Genomic DNA, 15,984 nt, shown 5'->3' with positions numbered 1-15,984 from the left:
AAGCAAGAGTTTGAATATATTGTTTGATTGAATCACTGATTTGGGTAAAATTGATAAATTTCTATCTATACAAAACAGAAGAAAATAACATTCAGTAATTAAGAGAAAAAAAAACACATCATCTACTTGGTGGCACAAACATCTTGCATAATGTAGTGTTTAGTTATGATGATCATAAAGCTAATAATTGTTGGAGCTTCTTCACTCATGATGTATAACTGGCTTCAGTGTCTACCTCCACGAAGTGCTTAGTCTCTGGATACTCCACACCACTTCTGGGAGAAGAAACCGTAGACGATGAGGAAGATGGCACATCGGGTGGTGGGGTTGCGAGTGGAGGAACATGCCTCTGTGAATCTCTTCGAAAACTTTGTGCATCCAAGGGTGGATTGTTCTGGGTGGTCTGTGGAGCAGTGGGAGGTTGAGCACCTTCCTCAGCAAGTTTTCGTAGAAGGTTCATGACTGTGGGGAGAAATCTTGTTGATAGTGTGAGAATGCCGGGGAGCTGAATTAGGAAAGCATCAGATTCATCGATACAAAATCAGCATTCATAATTTGAGCTATGAATAATCCTGACCCTAAGTTCTTTTTGGCATGAGTTGTGAAACTGAAATCAAGGATGAGTTTAAGCTTGCAAATGTATACTAAATGAACCTTGAAAAACAGCTAAATGGTAAGGCTATCTGCTAAATGCCAAGCTTTCGATTTTGTACACTTGTAACATGTCAGAATTTACTTACTATGCCATGCTGAAATGTCTCGGCAACGTCTAGCTGTACCCATAGAGCTTTGAACACCAAGAACATAACAAAAAGCAGCAATAGATATAAAGGATTCCTGCTCATAAGTAAAATCAGCATGAGATAAAGAATGAAAGTTTAAGCTGCTAATTTATAGCTTGTGAGGTAGATTCAAGCAGCAGGGAACGTAAATGGAAGCAAAGACCTCAAGAGCACCATCAGCTCATTGAAACCGAGGATCGCAATTGCAAGTATTGCCCATGGAGGAGGTAGCACACTGTTACTCCGCTTGTGTGCTTCCTGAGATGAATAAAATAAATCTGAGTAACTAAACCAACTATAGTTACATTATTTTGAGAAAGGAAGGTGAAAAATTGCCTGCCGTCTTTAATTAACTATGTGAATCTGAATTCTGAATCATGAAACATAGTAAAAGTGATCCACTGTGCATAATCATTTCAATGCCGTCATTAAGGCATCATAACTTGGTCGTCTTCCTTGTTGTTTGCAATAATTGATGCTTGTTTGAGCTAATATATGCAAATATGTGTGTGATCTGTTTGCCGAAGAATTATGAACATAGTAATACCACTTTTAAAGGACCAAACTAAAATCAGTTCTGAGCAAGCTCAAAACTCAAAATTTTCAGAAGATATGGAACAAGAAACAAAAAGGGGGGAAAAAATAAAACAAGTACCCAAAGAAAAAAACAGGTATATGTACCTGAGCAGATATTGCTTGTGTGACAGTATATTCAGTCTCAGTGCTAAATTGTTTCCACAAAGACTTGCATTGCACGGGGGTGATCAATGTGTTAGATGGAGAAACCTGAAAAAATCCCAGACTTACATTAGTTTCCTGTCTTGCACTCTTTCGTGTCATTCATTGCGCACAAAGTAAATTCCACACTTACCTCTTCCCATGTGCTTGAAGCGAGTGAATCCAATGATGTTACAGTTCTTCGTCCAAGTGCAGTTGGTGCATCCATAAGTGCTGACATAAGAGTGGATTCAATCTTGTCTGGTTTCTCATCCAAACGAATGGAACACAACACAGCCAACAGTTTCAGAGCCTGCATCATGACAGTGAACATACAAACTTCAAATCTTAGTATTTATACAGATGGTTGATTGTCAAATGTATCCCAAAGTTTAGGGCTTTTAACGGTACAGTTCTACTGTGCAAATCCACTTCATGGCTGATGATGTGAAGAGGCATTCTTTATGCGCATATATCATAAAGCAAAGGTGTGCATGAATCTTAAGCAAACCTCTATGGTTCACAACTCCAAGCGTCCCTTCAAATGATCAGCCATGAAAGAAGCCTGCACAGTAGAACTATCCCTTGTAGCGGATGCAGCTTGAAAATTTTGAAACCATTTATCTACGCAAGGTCTGGAAGTACCGATGTACGAGCATCCTTTGTGATCTTCCGCACATTTTCTTTTCCTGTCCAAACCCTAGGCATGGAATCTTTGTCATGGCTAAACACTGTCGAGAACCTGAAAATTAACACCGTAGAATCTGAGAAATAGATAACAGGAGTAAGTACAGACATGATAAGTAGTTTATTAATTACCTATCCTTCATTCTGATCAGAACCTTGGCTGCTTCTTCTTTTGCTTTCTTTTCGACGACACTTTTCGCAAATTCCTTCAGATTTGTGATCCTCTCATCAAAAGTAACTTTTTCTAGCTCAAACCCAGATAAGGAAGTGGAGAACTCTGAGAGGGCATTCTTGGTTTCACGGTGGTAAAGATTTCTTATTGATGCCCAAGTATCATTGCCAGCAGCCTCAAATAGAGATTCCACTGGTTCAGCAAGTGCTTCTGTTAACTTGTCCTGAAGATAAACACCATAGGAAAAGGACTTTCAACCCCATTTGGAGAATTCAGATCACAAAGTGAAATCATTGATTGACCTCGTAGTGATTAGTCAATTCAGAGAGTTTCTGATTGCGAAGAGAATTTGCATGAGCATTGATGTCACGGTGAAGCTTCTCTCGGACCTTGGAAGCATCCCAGTCGGTGCGACTGATAGTAGCATCTGAAGGTAAAAGATCAAATTGTATAGACTAGTAAGCATTATATAGTTTCAATCATAGTTTCTTTGTAAGGGCGTTACCTGCACTTCCTTGATCAAACTCAAATATAGAGGACTCAATACAGTCTCGAACAGATGCTGCGAATCCTTTCCTGCTATTCAGTGAACTTTCCATATCCTTTTGAAACTTTTCCAGAGACTTTGAACGTAGATGTCCAAGCAATGCTTGATAAGTAGGATGCACAAGCTGCGAGGGGCCACCGAGATGAACATAATACATGAACTCATGGATTAATAGTAAGAAATTCATTCCTTTTAAATATCATAAAAGTAAGTACAATACATTCCTTTTACTAAGAAAATTCCAACTTAGCTAACAATAAGGGGATAAACTTTATATGAAGCCCCTATCGAGCATCAAATAAAGGAGAATTTCCAATAACATAGGGATAAACTCTCTTGCCCTAATCTTAAAGCAAATTTATTGTTCTATTTTCACTAGCAGCAAGCATGTATCACGATTCTATTTCTACCACTAAAGTGCAGGTGTCACGGTTCTATTTAATCAGGTGCTACCATTTAAAGTGTCATAATTCTATTTTAACATGGTAGTTTAAACAATATCATGACTTTTAAGCACTTTTTAGAATAGATTGTGGCTCTGGAGTCAAACAAGGGTATTTGTTCCAATAGAAAAGAATCTGATTAATCAGGAATTTTTACGAGGCAAAATTTTATAGTTTATTATCTCACATGCAAGGCTCTGGACTCAAGTTGCTTCCTCTTTGCAGTCCTGACGCCTTCATCAAAGTAGACAGCTTCCTTGTCATATCTGCATCAGAGTTGAATAGATTAGAAATGATGAGATATTTGTTTATGTTTATCATGAAGAAGAAAATAAGAGAGATAATTAGAAAAAATACTCTTCTATATAAGCATCAAGGATGGCTTCAAGTTTTTTCGCAAAGCCAGCAACTGGACCAGACTGCACTGCTTCCTCTAACTCCAGCCATTTCTGAAGCACTACTAAAATATAAGATTTTTATGGATAACTTTGAGACAAACATATGTATGGAAACTTGATGATTGATGTCACCTCATCAGAGGTTAAGTGACTGAGCTTCTCGTTAGCGATCTCTTCGCAACGAACTGTTGCGACCATGACCTACCAAACGCAGTTAAAAATAAACAACAAATGAAGTGTTTTGGGTAATACTGTCGTGTCATGTTATCAAGTATTATCTAATATCGCCAACCTTAAATTATCTAAGCAGCTGAACAAGTGTGATGTATAACTGTACCTTATGAGCAGGAAGATCAAGATCCTTATTTTCACGCACGACCTTCCATATGTGTTGCGCACTAAAGGAAAACCCTGAAGCAGGAACAACACCTCTTCTATCACCTGCAAGTCCTCCTGGGGCAATTGAATGCATAAACCGTTGTCGAAGTTCTGCAACCTGTGACACAGCAAATGCTCAAAAAAAATAAAAATTTAGATCATACTCTTTTACTTACCGTAGAAATACATAAGAGCTATATTTGGATTTAAGTCTTCAGCGGCAGACGTAAGATCCTGAGTCTAGGGGAACAAAATGATAGTAATGCTTTTTAATGAAAGCATTAAAGATTGCCTGTTGTTTGGAAAGAGATTCTATAAATCTTTATTAAATTATGTAGAATACTCAGCCCTGTTCGTCCCCCCTTAGATATAAGCCTATCACTTATGGTAGAGAAATACATTGACCAGACAATTTTACAACATATTATTTGAACAACCGCATGGGTAAAAGTACATTTAAAACTTAAAACCAAAACCCAATATCTAGAGTACTAAGTGAGGACTTTTTGTTGCTATCAGAAAATTGTTCATGAAAATTTTGTAAGGAAAGAAGAGAGAGAACCTTATACCTGATCATGAAATTGATCTTCCTTCTCTTCATAACTAGATAATGCAGTGACCTCAACCTGATTAAGGGAACTAAAGTTATCAGATATACAAGTCAATCTGCTTGTAATCATAAACAAAATTCTTTGCAGGAAGAAACTTGCATTAAAGAATTCACTGAGAGCTGTATCTTTTTGAGCCTCAGGCTTGGAAACACTGTCCCATATCTGCTAACAATAGCAACAATAACTGTGAATGGCAACGTAGAAAAAGGAAAATCTATGATGCAGAAGATCGGACAACATGCCTTCTGTATATCCTCTCTTAGAACTGGTTGCAAAGCTTCCAGTGGTGTCTACAATGACCGTGAAGAAAAATATTAGTACTTCTGACTATAAATTAAAAACAAATAAGAAATATGTGCAGGTCATCATACTCTTGTCTTGTCACGGATAACAAAGAGCAATGTGGTCTTGCGAGGGCTGAACAAACGCATCATGACCTATAAGAGAAGTCAAAGGATAGATTACACTGGACATAATGTAGTGGCACAATCCAAAACATGAATAGTGGAGATAAAAAAAAATTAAATAAGATCATTTTAAAAATATAATTTTGTCATATAAATGGAGTTAGCAAAATATTTTAACTTAACATTATATAAATTATTTATAAAAAAGTTAACTAGATTATACACCATTAGGTATGGGCATAAAATGCCCCATGTCATACTATATTAGCATGAATTATCAGAATAAATCAACACTAGATTAGCAAAAGATACAAGATACCTGAAATACTGTTTTTAGCAAGGGTTTGTTAGCAGCTTGCTCTCGGCCGATATCGTGACACCACCTGGATAAATCAACTTTATCAACAGAGGAAGCTTAGACTTCGTAAACTTCACGAGAATGGTGCTATACTCTTATATAAGAGAGATTTCTAATGAGTTGAAATGAAAGATAAAACTCAACTCACATATTTATCAAAACTATGTCAGATATTGCCAGCGCAAATAGTGCACTTTGCTTTTCAAACGCAGTATCATCCTGAAAAATAGAAACATTTGTTCACGATAAAGTTCAAAATGGCACTGATCTCTTTGAAAAAACAAAAGAAAGTATACGAATGATTGGAAGGATGATTTTAAGTAGGTTGCGCCTCAGATAGGATATTTTACCAACATTTCTTCCATAACTTCAACGGAGAGAAAAGACAAATATGGCCAACATTTCTTCACATGGAAGAGGACATAAAAATGTTTATTTCCATGCTCAGATATTTTCTAGATGTCTTGTTTTATCTAGGCCAGTGACACAATATAATAATGAATGTGATTAACTTAATGTAGGAAAGTGTAGGAAAAATTTTGTTTTACACTCCAAAGGCTCGAATTGTCAAACTATCCACCCTCCTAAATTTTCCAAACTCTTGTCGTTTCACCCCGAACAATTAGTACCATTACTTTATTTGCTAGAAAAGTGAAGTGGCATATAGGACACATCAACTACATCATTATCTTGTTAGATAAATTAACATTGTTAACGGTTAAGAGGGAGTGAAGTGAGGAAAATTAGAAAACCACAGGGATATCTTGATGAATTAGAAACTCCAAAGAGGGATTTTGAAAAGGAGATGAACTTTAGGCTGTAAGATGAAAATTCTCCTTTTACAAATTGGAATTTGGACACACTCAATAGTTTCCAAATAAATGTAGAGCAATAAAAAAATACAAAATGAAAATACAAGTTTACCTCTCCTCTTTCCCTTCCATCAGTACCTTCCAAATCCATCACAATTGTGCAAGGATCTATTCCCTGACATTTTGCTAACCATATACCTTTAGTAGTTTGGCTCCTGATAAGAAAGTAGAAAGCGAGACATTCATCTTCAAAAAAGAGTTCCAATAAATGAAATCCAGTGAACCAATTTTCTCGAGCACAGGGGGAAGTACCAATACCTTCCCCGTAATGCATCCATTTCCCTGAAGTCAGTTTTGAAAAGATGATTAAGTAAAGTACTTTTCCCTGCTCAAACAGAACATTCGTCAAACAGGTGTCATACGCAGAGAGGACGACAACATTGAAAGCCAATCAAGATCTTTTTTTTTTGGTACACTATGTTCCAAAAACTAAAATGCGGCACGGGATCAAATAGATCGCCAAGGTAATCTCACCGCTGCTCTGGGGTCCCATGATGGAGACCATGGCATAGGAGAGCCCACACTCGGCGAGCCTCGTGGTCTTCATGAACTGCTCAACGCCAGCATCGTTGAACTCTCCTTCTCCGTCTATGAGTTGGACCGACCGGTACTCCTCCTCGGCCATTCTCCGATCCAGAACAAAGCGGCGATGAGGGGCGAAAACAAAATGCAAGGGCACTGAAAGAATCGATGAGGCAGGGTGCAATGGGAGCAGATCGATACAGATCTCAGCAACCCTCAAACTCAGGTTGCTTCTCTAGATCAAAATCTAGAATTCACCAGGGAGAGAGAGAGAGGGGAGTGCAGTGGAGAGGAGAGAAGAAAGGCTTTCTACAACGATGAGCCAATTTTCTCGGCATTGTTGCCGTTACATAAACTATTTATAGGTTTGTTTCATTCCACTCTCCATTTGATCATATTTTTTTGTAAAAAAGAAAAATTCATTTGAAATATTTTTTACAAGCTAATAAGCAATTCAATTAGTTGAATGGATGTTAAGATATCATTAAAAAAATTTAGGTTGCAAGAGTTATAAGATTAAATTCCTCATAAAAAGATCATATAAATTTTAATTATTTTTTAAAAAATTATCTAAATAATCAGTAAAATACCTTTTTTTAAAACCTATTATTCAAAATTTATTCAGCCTATTTAAGCCAAATCTGTAATTCAAGAAAATATACTCTTCTCATCAGTTTTTCCAAATGATAGCTTATTGATAAAAAGATATCAAATAATACTCCTTTTTTTAATTTTACCCTTTATTTTTTTTGCATTTTAGGGAGGTGATTTACAACTTAAAATACGAGTTTTACTTTAAACAGACTTTTTTGAATCTAATTAATATTTTTAGAGGACGTTTAATTGGGGATTATCATTGATAATCTTAATTATTTATTTAAGATTATTAATTTTTTGATTCAAGTAATAATTGATTCCTAAGTAATGCAGCATCATCGTCATATCAACAAACGGATTATAACTCAAAAATGTGATTATCTTGGCAACTTAAGATTTTTTACAATTTCAAAAATTAATAAAAAATTTTCTCATAATTACCTTTCGATTTTAAAACTGAGTTAATTAAAATATATCGTGAAACTTAATTAAAATCAAGTTAATTAATATAATAAATTTTAATTTAAATACTTATAAATTTAAAAAGATATTTTATTTTAAATTTTTAAAAATAAAATTAATAAATTATTTTATTAATTTAATAAATTATTTTATTAAAATAATTATTTTATTAATATATATAAATTTATTTTAAATTTTAAAAAATAAAATAACAAATTATATTTATTAATTTAATAAATTATTTTATTAAAATAATTATTTTATGAATTATTTTATTAAAATAAAATTAATAAATTATATTTATTAATTTAACAAATTATTTTATTAAAATAATTATTTAGAATTATTTTATTTAAAATATATAAATTTATTTTAATTTTTTTAAAAAATAAATATTTATTAATTTAACAAAATATTTTATCAAAACAATTATTTTAATAAATTATTTTATTAAAATATGTACATTTATTTTAAATTTTAAAAATTTTAAATAAATTATATTTATTTTTTATTTATTATCATCATTATTATTATTATTATTATATTATTATTATTATTTTATTTTATTTTAAAAATAAATTGAATAAAAAATAATATAATAAATATTAACTAATTATATTTTATTCTCTCTAAATAAATAAATTAAATTAAACAATATTAAATTACATTTTATATGATATATTATGTGATTATTTGATAATCATATAATTAAAATTATACATGATAATTTAAATCAAATACATCCTTATAAATATTCAAAAAAAATTTACAAGTAAAATGTTGACTTTGAAAAATTCAATTTGTCTCTTTAATCCATAACAAAAATAAAAAGAAGTCAATGTTAATTTGGCAAATCCATGCATGCATAACGTATGGGGAAATTCTTGTCTACAAAAGTTTATTGGAAGGGATTTAGGGTTTCAAAAATAAATCAAAATTCTCACAACATACACCACGTGTCAATTGGTGACGCACCGAGGCCACCCTCCAGAAAGTAGCCAGCCGGTCATACAGCTTTGGAAGTTTAAAGAACTACAAACCAAATGAACCTAATTTCAGAGTGTGCATAGACATTTCCAAAGTACCTCGTATCCAATTCATTTCTGACACTGCCGAAAATCTCCAATGCAAATGCAAGGCCAACAGAGGTTGAAGATTAGATCGATCAGGAAGGCGTGGCCAAAAGAAACCCTAGCTCACGGTAGTTGTCGCAGAGGATCTGGAGTCTTCAGCTTTCTCATGTTCCTTGTTGAGCATCTAGAATCACCAAATGATGTTACATCAGGTGTTTGCTAGCTAGGAAGATTTTATCCATCGCCAAATTTGAGTAACATGGAAGGTCCTTGTTGACGAAATAAAAGGGTATATGTAGTAAGTCAATACATGATGATAAACTTAACTCACTTTGTTGTTTATCAAATTGTGAAGTGCGATAACACTCCGGATGAGGGAAGAAAGGTATATAACCAGCATCATGTCATTTGTTTTCACTGCAAAAATTTGAGGGACGGAGTAAAAATTCAAACTAAGGCAGGAGGTTAACGACACTTCTACACTTGGTTTGCAAGGGCATTACCTGCAAATGCCTTGATCAACTCGTTCACATTAAGATTCGGAAGTAGATTTAATATGTTCTGCAAAAGAAAATGTATTTGGACTTTTAACACAGTGAACAGGAATCTTATTGAGCCAGTATATGCTTCAGTATAAGGAGACATCAAATAGATTGGTGGATGCATTTCTAAGTATCGACATAGAAAAATTAAATAAAGAAAAATGCTTCAAAACCTGCAAGTTGTATAATATCTCATGATTCAGAGGTAACTTCCCATCAATAACAAGTTCTAGATAACCACGTATCTCATGTAACCTTGCATCGAGCCCCTTCAGTGCGGCAAGTTTGCCTGTGACCTGCATGATATATAGCAAAGTTTGCAAATTGTAAATATCATCTTCAAGTCATGAATGCTTATGAATTCACATTTCGAATCTTGTTAATATTGCAATGAGAAAAAAAAAAACTTTTAACAACTACAAAGAATGATAAGCACAGTGCAGAATATAACCTCAGTTGCTAGGGTGCTTATTGTTGTATCCTTGACATCTCTCAGCAAGTGCTCCACTCCTGCAAACAGAGAAATTAGACCACAGAAGCACATTCCTAACTTTTATTTCATAAATGGAATGTTGCCATTCATTCAACTAATAACTAAAGAAATTAAAATAACTACAAGAAATATGGTTCAGTTACCGATTTCCTCGACTTCATGAGCAGCAATTTCTGAAGGCACATGCACAAACACCTTCTGGCTTTTCTGTGTGGCATTCTGCAATCAAATGCACACTGAAAATTGTTAGAACTCGATCCAAAGAAAAGCGCACAATATTTTAAAACTCAGTAGATCACACAGTCACCTCTTTGACTTCTTCGACTGCATAATATGCTTTGGTAGGTATACCAAGCTCTTTAGGTTGCACATCGATGATTACCAAGACAGGATTTAAAACATAACTGCAGTGAGAAACACAAGGCTTGAGAGAATAAATATCTATCTGATACTTCCAATTGCCAGCTAAATGTGTGTTTTTCTTAAAAACAACAAAAGGAAAAAAAAATAACATCAACAGACAAGGTTCATCACATTATAAAGCACTCTGGAATGCAAAGAGAAAAAAACATTGAATAAGATTGATGCAGAACACACACATTGCGTGCTCTCATAGAATTATTATTTCTAAGACAATTATAATCGAGTTGGTGATATTGGAGAAATAAAATGTGTAAACTTTTAATCATCTATATGCAATAATGTCCAGCTTTATTTTTTTCTCTCTTAGTACTCTTTAATGTAATAGTATGTCCAATTTGAAAGATTTGTCAAAACAGACACCAAATAAACAAATAAGATTCAAGTTTGCAAAGCAGCTATTCTATAAAAGCACAAGTCTTTTTCACTTTTTTGAAGAGATACAGAGTGAGCCAGTAATTCTACTTCTATTTACAAGAACTAAGGAAATGTTACATAAACCTCTAATGCTAGCTTCTACAAAGAAGAGTTTCCAACAAAACGTATGTTTTTTTTTGTCAAACAAAGTAAGTCAATGATTTGAAAATCTTACTCAGTAAACAAAGCGTGGATATCCAAATCATTTTCCCGCAGCTTGGGCCCTGTGCTATACCATCCTACAACATTCTCCTTGGCTACCAAAAAGGAAGATTGTCAAAGGCAAAGAAAGAAATATAGTAACTCTTTCATGAGAATTCAAAGTTTCAATAGAGTAGTACCATTTATTCTCTTAAACATAGAAAACATTGCCTCGTGGTAATTGTGATCGAGAAACCAAATGCTGGAATCTCTCTCATCCTCTTCAAAAGGCACTGCATAACAACATCAAGACTTGAGCAAAACATGCTTTAAGGCTCTATTACAAAATATGAATAGACAAATCATCATGATCAAACCATGTCTGTCCTACCTATTTGTGGTTGACTACAATCTAACTGCAGAGCTACATCATTGAAATTATAGCAAAAGCATACTAAAGGGTTTTACCAAAACAGGCTGGAAAGATCTGTTTGGAGAGCAGCAATGTATCTTCAAGTACAATGCATATAGATGAAATGATGCTATCACACAAATGAAATACAAGAGAACAAATTCAGCCAATTGAGAAATACAGGTTTTGTATTCTTAAGCATAGTTATCCAAATCATATGATTTGCAATTCAAATCACAGGATTTGATTTGATTCACACCCAAAACAGTTCAAACTGTATGGGTGATTCATTTGTGTCAAGAATTCATCCAATTTGATACAATTCCAATCTATTCAATACCAATCAATTGATTCCTAACTGTAAACTTATACATTAATTATTATATGTAATCAAGTAGGTATAGGGTTCCACACTATTAATCTCAGGTTAAAAAAATCTTGTGCCTCATTTTATTTGATTTATCTTCAACACTTCACACATTTTATTTCTTTAACCCTTGGCTCACTGAAGGCTACTTCTTTGGAAACAACTCGTTGTGTATGACCCTTCACATATAATGGTTGCTCCTTCAGCAACAACAACGCCTTATCCTCAACCCTAAGGTATCTCTCAGACAGCCACACTCATCCAAGGCTTCGAGGGCTTCTTCCTCATGTGCCATCAACCATAAGTCATATCTTGACAGTCATCCTCAGCAATAGATCATTCACTAGCACTAGCGGATGATCAAGATGTTGAGGATAATGACATCTCAGGTGAAGAGGATATAAAGTGATACACATATGTTTTTGACAGTTTAACAAACATTTAAGTCATACAAAAGATAGATGAAATTTTAGGAATATTTTATAGATATGAATCTAATAATATAACTTTTAGTTTACCCTCTTTAGTTATATAATGCATTTTATTATTTGTGGCAATGTTTTTTATTAATCATAATAGGTGTTAAATAGGATATTGTTACAAATTTTAGTAAGGGAGTTTTTTTTAACATATATATCTTTTGAACATAAGCTTTACAATTCACAATTCAATATGGTTCATCGTTCATAAAATCATTAAATCAATTCACAATTTGAACCACAATTCAAGAACTTTACTCTTAAGAATATAGATTATTTGGAACCCTCTTAGTTGTTTAAGTACTCCAAAGGATGTTCAATTTTAAGATAATTTGAATTAGATTTAGAAAACTTATGTTGCATAATTGCATAAATCTTTAAGTCTTGTCAAAAATCTAGACAACTTACATAACCTTTTTTTTTCTAAACATCCTTATCTATATAAAAAAGATTAATATTGTACTTCTATGAAATCTAATTTTCTTTTTCTCTCAAATTACTACTTCTCATTCACTTCTTCTCTCATCTACTTCCTTTTCTCTTTCATACTCTTCTACTTCTCCTCTTCTTTGCCAAGTTTTATTTTGGTTAATTACAATAAGCACTTGGGAATTACAAAGATGATAAGGAAAGGAGCTAGTAACTATGAGAAGATTTCCATATATAATAGTTCATCATGATCATCATCACCATCTATTTGTCCCAATAATTTAGCATCGTCTAATTGAATTGTGTCCCTTTGCTGAGCTCTATGCAAGTCTAAACACAGTTCATCGTGTACCAAACTTGAGACTCCCGTGTTTTTATGATTTAGGTAGCCTTTTCTTTTATTTCAACTAGAATAGATGGACCATCCAATAAAAATCCAACAAAACAACAACCAATGGACCACCAAGAAGTTGGGAATATTGATTCACTCACAAGAAAGAAAGAAAGAAAGAAAGACGTTATACCCATAGAGAATTCCCCACATTAAACAGTAAGAATCTAAGAATCTATAGTCTAACTCAGAAGATACTGCCATGAGATCAGGAAGGTGGGGGAGGGCAGTGGATCAAAACGATGCGGGCTAACCTGCGTAGGAATTGGTGACGTCGACCGTGCCCTTGGCCGAGGATCCAAGTAGGACGCCGACGACGCGCTTTCGGGTGTCGCGGGCGACGCGGTTGTAGTTGTCGACGATACTGAGCAGCACGAGGGGGTGCACGATGACCTTCTCCACCACCCTCCCGGACATCTGCTGAGCCTTCACCACGTCCATTTTACCACCGTAGTCCACCTCCTTTGGCGTCCTCCGCCGCGCTAGGGTTCTCGCCGCAGGCTGTGCCTTCTTTTCCACGAAAGAGAAGGCTAACTGTGGAAGAAATCTAGTTTTAAAATTAAATAACAAGCAGGAGCGTAAATAGGGGAAATTTCTGTTTTACATTTTTGTCCTCCATAGTTTCACTTATTTCCCAAAAAACTTTTTTTTAATAATTCGGTTATCTAATTTTTTGATTTGATTCCATAAAAATTTTCACTAACGATAGAGATAACTGATTCGATTCTATATAAATTTTTCATCATCTACTATAATAAATTTGAAAAATGCAAAGAGCAGTTTGAATGCGGGAGGTGAATTTACCACTATGATTTTTTAATCCTGAGTGCATAGGAAGCCCCAAGATGTATTTACCACTATACCAGATAGAGAAACAAGAATGATCATAACATTTTAGCAAAAGATAGAATTCACCATCCAGCAATCTCATACCATCGGTTTTATGATTATCACATGTGAGGAGGTAAATCAAGAAGCTGTAGTTGACTACTACGGAGAGAAGATTACCTTGGCTTCATCGAGATTTGATTCTTGTCCACTTCAGCAAATCTGTCTCATAGTAACCAACTCAATCATGTTTCGGGAACAAAAAGAAATGATCATAACTCTTCTTTAGCAACAAAAGGTGAAATTCGCCACCCCAGCGGCTTCACACAGTTGACCCCGCGACCATATATGAGGAGGTAAATCAAGAAGCTGTAGTTGACCACGACAGAGGAGGTTAGATCAAGACTCTTCAACAAGAGGTGGAATCCGCCACCCCAACGGCCCAACACGGTCAGACCACGACCATTTGTAAGGAGGTAAAACTGCAATTGACCGCGACGGGGGTATTGTCTTGGCTTCGTCGAGATTCGATCTTGTCCACTTCAACACGTCTGTCCCATCGTAACTAACTTAGTGATTTTGATTTTATATCCTAAATAACAATAGCTCATAGGGCAAAATGATCTCCATCTTGAAGGAGAAGAGTCAAGCCATTTTTGCGATAATCGAACTCAAACCAAATGGAATGGTCGGCGCAAGAGAGCTAATGAAATTAAGAAAAAAAAAGAGCTTGCGAAAGTAGGTTTGTCGACTGAAATGCTTTTGAAATATTTTTATATTTATTATGAAAATTAAAATATATTGGTTTCTTAAAATTTCACGAAAATTAGAGAGTTAAATGATAAAGTTATAGGGAAAAAAAGGATGAGGGATAGTTTTCCAATTTTAAATACTCTAACGAAAACGAGTGCCGGCCCATTTAATACCCAATAAGTAACGCCCAATTGGAGTTATAGATAGGACAAGATTTCGCTATCTATTTATTTATTGATGCGCTTTGAAGGTTTCCTACCTTTTTTTTTTCTTTATTTTATTCCCTTTTTTTTGTTAAATAGGGTCACCTAAAATGAGTGTTTTTTTACTCGTTAGGTGCACCTAATTAATCAATTTTGTTTCCAAAAATATAAATATTCATTGATTGCAAGGATACTTAATTACGTTTGAAATGGGGGAATCATAATAATGGCTTGCAAGATTTGAACGAGCAATCTCGTTGTTTGGACATGGAAAATAATACACCATTAATAAACAAATAACTAAATGTAAGTAATGCCTTAAATTTTTTAAACTTGTAATTATATTTCTCCTAATCAAGGCTTGCAAATTTTAATAACATGCTTTAGGCAAGCAACCTATGATGAGCTCCTTCATGGACTTAGTCCACACCAAAATCCATGATTAATTAATTAATCAATCTCGGATAATTGATGCCATTACGTCACGTAATCTGATCACGAACGCCATAATATTAAATAAAGAGGAAAATAAATAATCCACTTGCTAATGATGCCAAAATTTGATAATGACTTCATTTATTTATTTATTTATTTATTTATTTGCCGTGTCTACTCGAACGGACAAAAATGATGACGGTTTATTTCTATTTAAGCAAACAAGAAAGAATGCCTTAAAAATTAAATTTCCAATTTCACCCCTCACAAATAGAACTATTCATTAGGATGTCTCCGGGACAATGGTGCAACGGTAGGACATCCGGGTTGTGACCTAGGGGCCCGCGGTTCGATCCCCAGCTACGGTGTATTTACAGGAATTTTCCTCCAAATGAGAAACACAATCAAAGGATGCTGGGCATCCAGATTGGCCGCCGTTGCGCTTTCCGATTTACCCTGATGGTCGATGGGAAACTTCCGTGGAACCGGACCAACCACCTTAAGGGATTAAGTCCATGAGACTGACCGAGATTTATCATTCATTAGGATAAACACGAGGAGGAAATACTAATAAATCAACAGAATGATTAACTTGTCAATTTAATTTAGTTAATAAATGAGCCCATTTCCTAATATTCCAACCTAGAC

The 15,984-nt window shown here is 34.4% G+C and overlaps 2 protein-coding genes across 2 annotated transcripts; both read right to left on the bottom strand.

Moving 5' to 3' along the window:
- Positions 1–205: 205 nt before the first annotated feature.
- On the bottom strand, positions 206–6,997 carry LOC141838602 (protein ROOT HAIR DEFECTIVE 3-like). The gene is made up of 22 exons (XM_074726119.1): positions 6,847–6,997; positions 6,631–6,697; positions 6,425–6,527; positions 5,649–5,719; positions 5,462–5,525; positions 5,107–5,172; positions 4,978–5,025; positions 4,835–4,897; positions 4,694–4,750; positions 4,084–4,242; positions 3,879–3,947; positions 3,706–3,797; positions 3,536–3,614; positions 2,864–3,029; positions 2,661–2,785; positions 2,319–2,581; positions 2,145–2,241; positions 1,654–1,812; positions 1,464–1,568; positions 946–1,040; positions 741–837; positions 206–505 (listed from the first exon to the last, which is right to left on the bottom strand). The coding sequence occupies exons 1-22, from the start codon at positions 6,995–6,997 to the stop codon at positions 206–208; spliced, it is 2,496 nt and encodes an 831-aa protein (XP_074582220.1).
- A 1,801-nt stretch (positions 6,998–8,798) lies between these two features.
- LOC141839264 (26S proteasome non-ATPase regulatory subunit 7 homolog B-like) lies at positions 8,799–13,652 on the bottom strand. The gene is made up of 10 exons (XM_074726977.1): positions 13,372–13,652; positions 11,240–11,332; positions 11,074–11,155; positions 10,369–10,465; positions 10,205–10,280; positions 10,020–10,078; positions 9,742–9,864; positions 9,530–9,587; positions 9,358–9,443; positions 8,799–9,210 (listed from the first exon to the last, which is right to left on the bottom strand). Exons 1-10 carry the CDS (start codon positions 13,556–13,558, stop codon positions 9,145–9,147), a joined length of 927 nt encoding a protein of 308 aa, XP_074583078.1. The 5' UTR covers positions 13,559–13,652; the 3' UTR covers positions 8,799–9,144.
- Between the last annotated feature and the right edge of the window lie 2,332 nt (positions 13,653–15,984).

The sequence above is a fragment of the Curcuma longa genome, chromosome 11 (genome assembly GCF_044706935.1).
Source record: "Curcuma longa cultivar G26 ecotype Majalengka, Jawa Barat chromosome 11, ITB_CL_G26_1.1, whole genome shotgun sequence".
Taxonomy (NCBI): domain Eukaryota; kingdom Viridiplantae; phylum Streptophyta; class Magnoliopsida; order Zingiberales; family Zingiberaceae; genus Curcuma; species Curcuma longa.
Note: the sequence above shows the minus strand (reverse complement) of the source record. Positions and strands in the feature narration are given on the sequence as shown.

Coding starts and splice junctions, on each gene's coding strand:
- LOC141838602 (XM_074726119.1), bottom strand. CDS start 6,997: ATGGCCGAGGAGGAGTACCGGTCGGTCCAACTCATAGACGGAGAAGGA. Junction 2,786..2,863: donor GTTTGATCAAGGAAGTGCAG/GTAACGCCCTTA, acceptor TTTTACCTTCAG/ATGCTACTATCAGTCGCACC. Junction 1,041..1,463: donor CACAAGCAATATCTGCTCAG/GTACATATACCT, acceptor TATTCATCTCAG/GAAGCACACAAGCGGAGTAA.
- LOC141839264 (XM_074726977.1), bottom strand. CDS start 13,558: ATGGACGTGGTGAAGGCTCAGCAGATGTCCGGGAGGGTGGTGGAGAAG. Junction 11,333..13,371: donor CGTCACCAATTCCTACGCAG/GTTAGCCCGCAT, acceptor GTTGTTATGCAG/TGCCTTTTGAAGAGGATGAG. Junction 9,865..10,019: donor TAAGCACCCTAGCAACTGAG/GTTATATTCTGC, acceptor TATATCATGCAG/GTCACAGGCAAACTTGCCGC.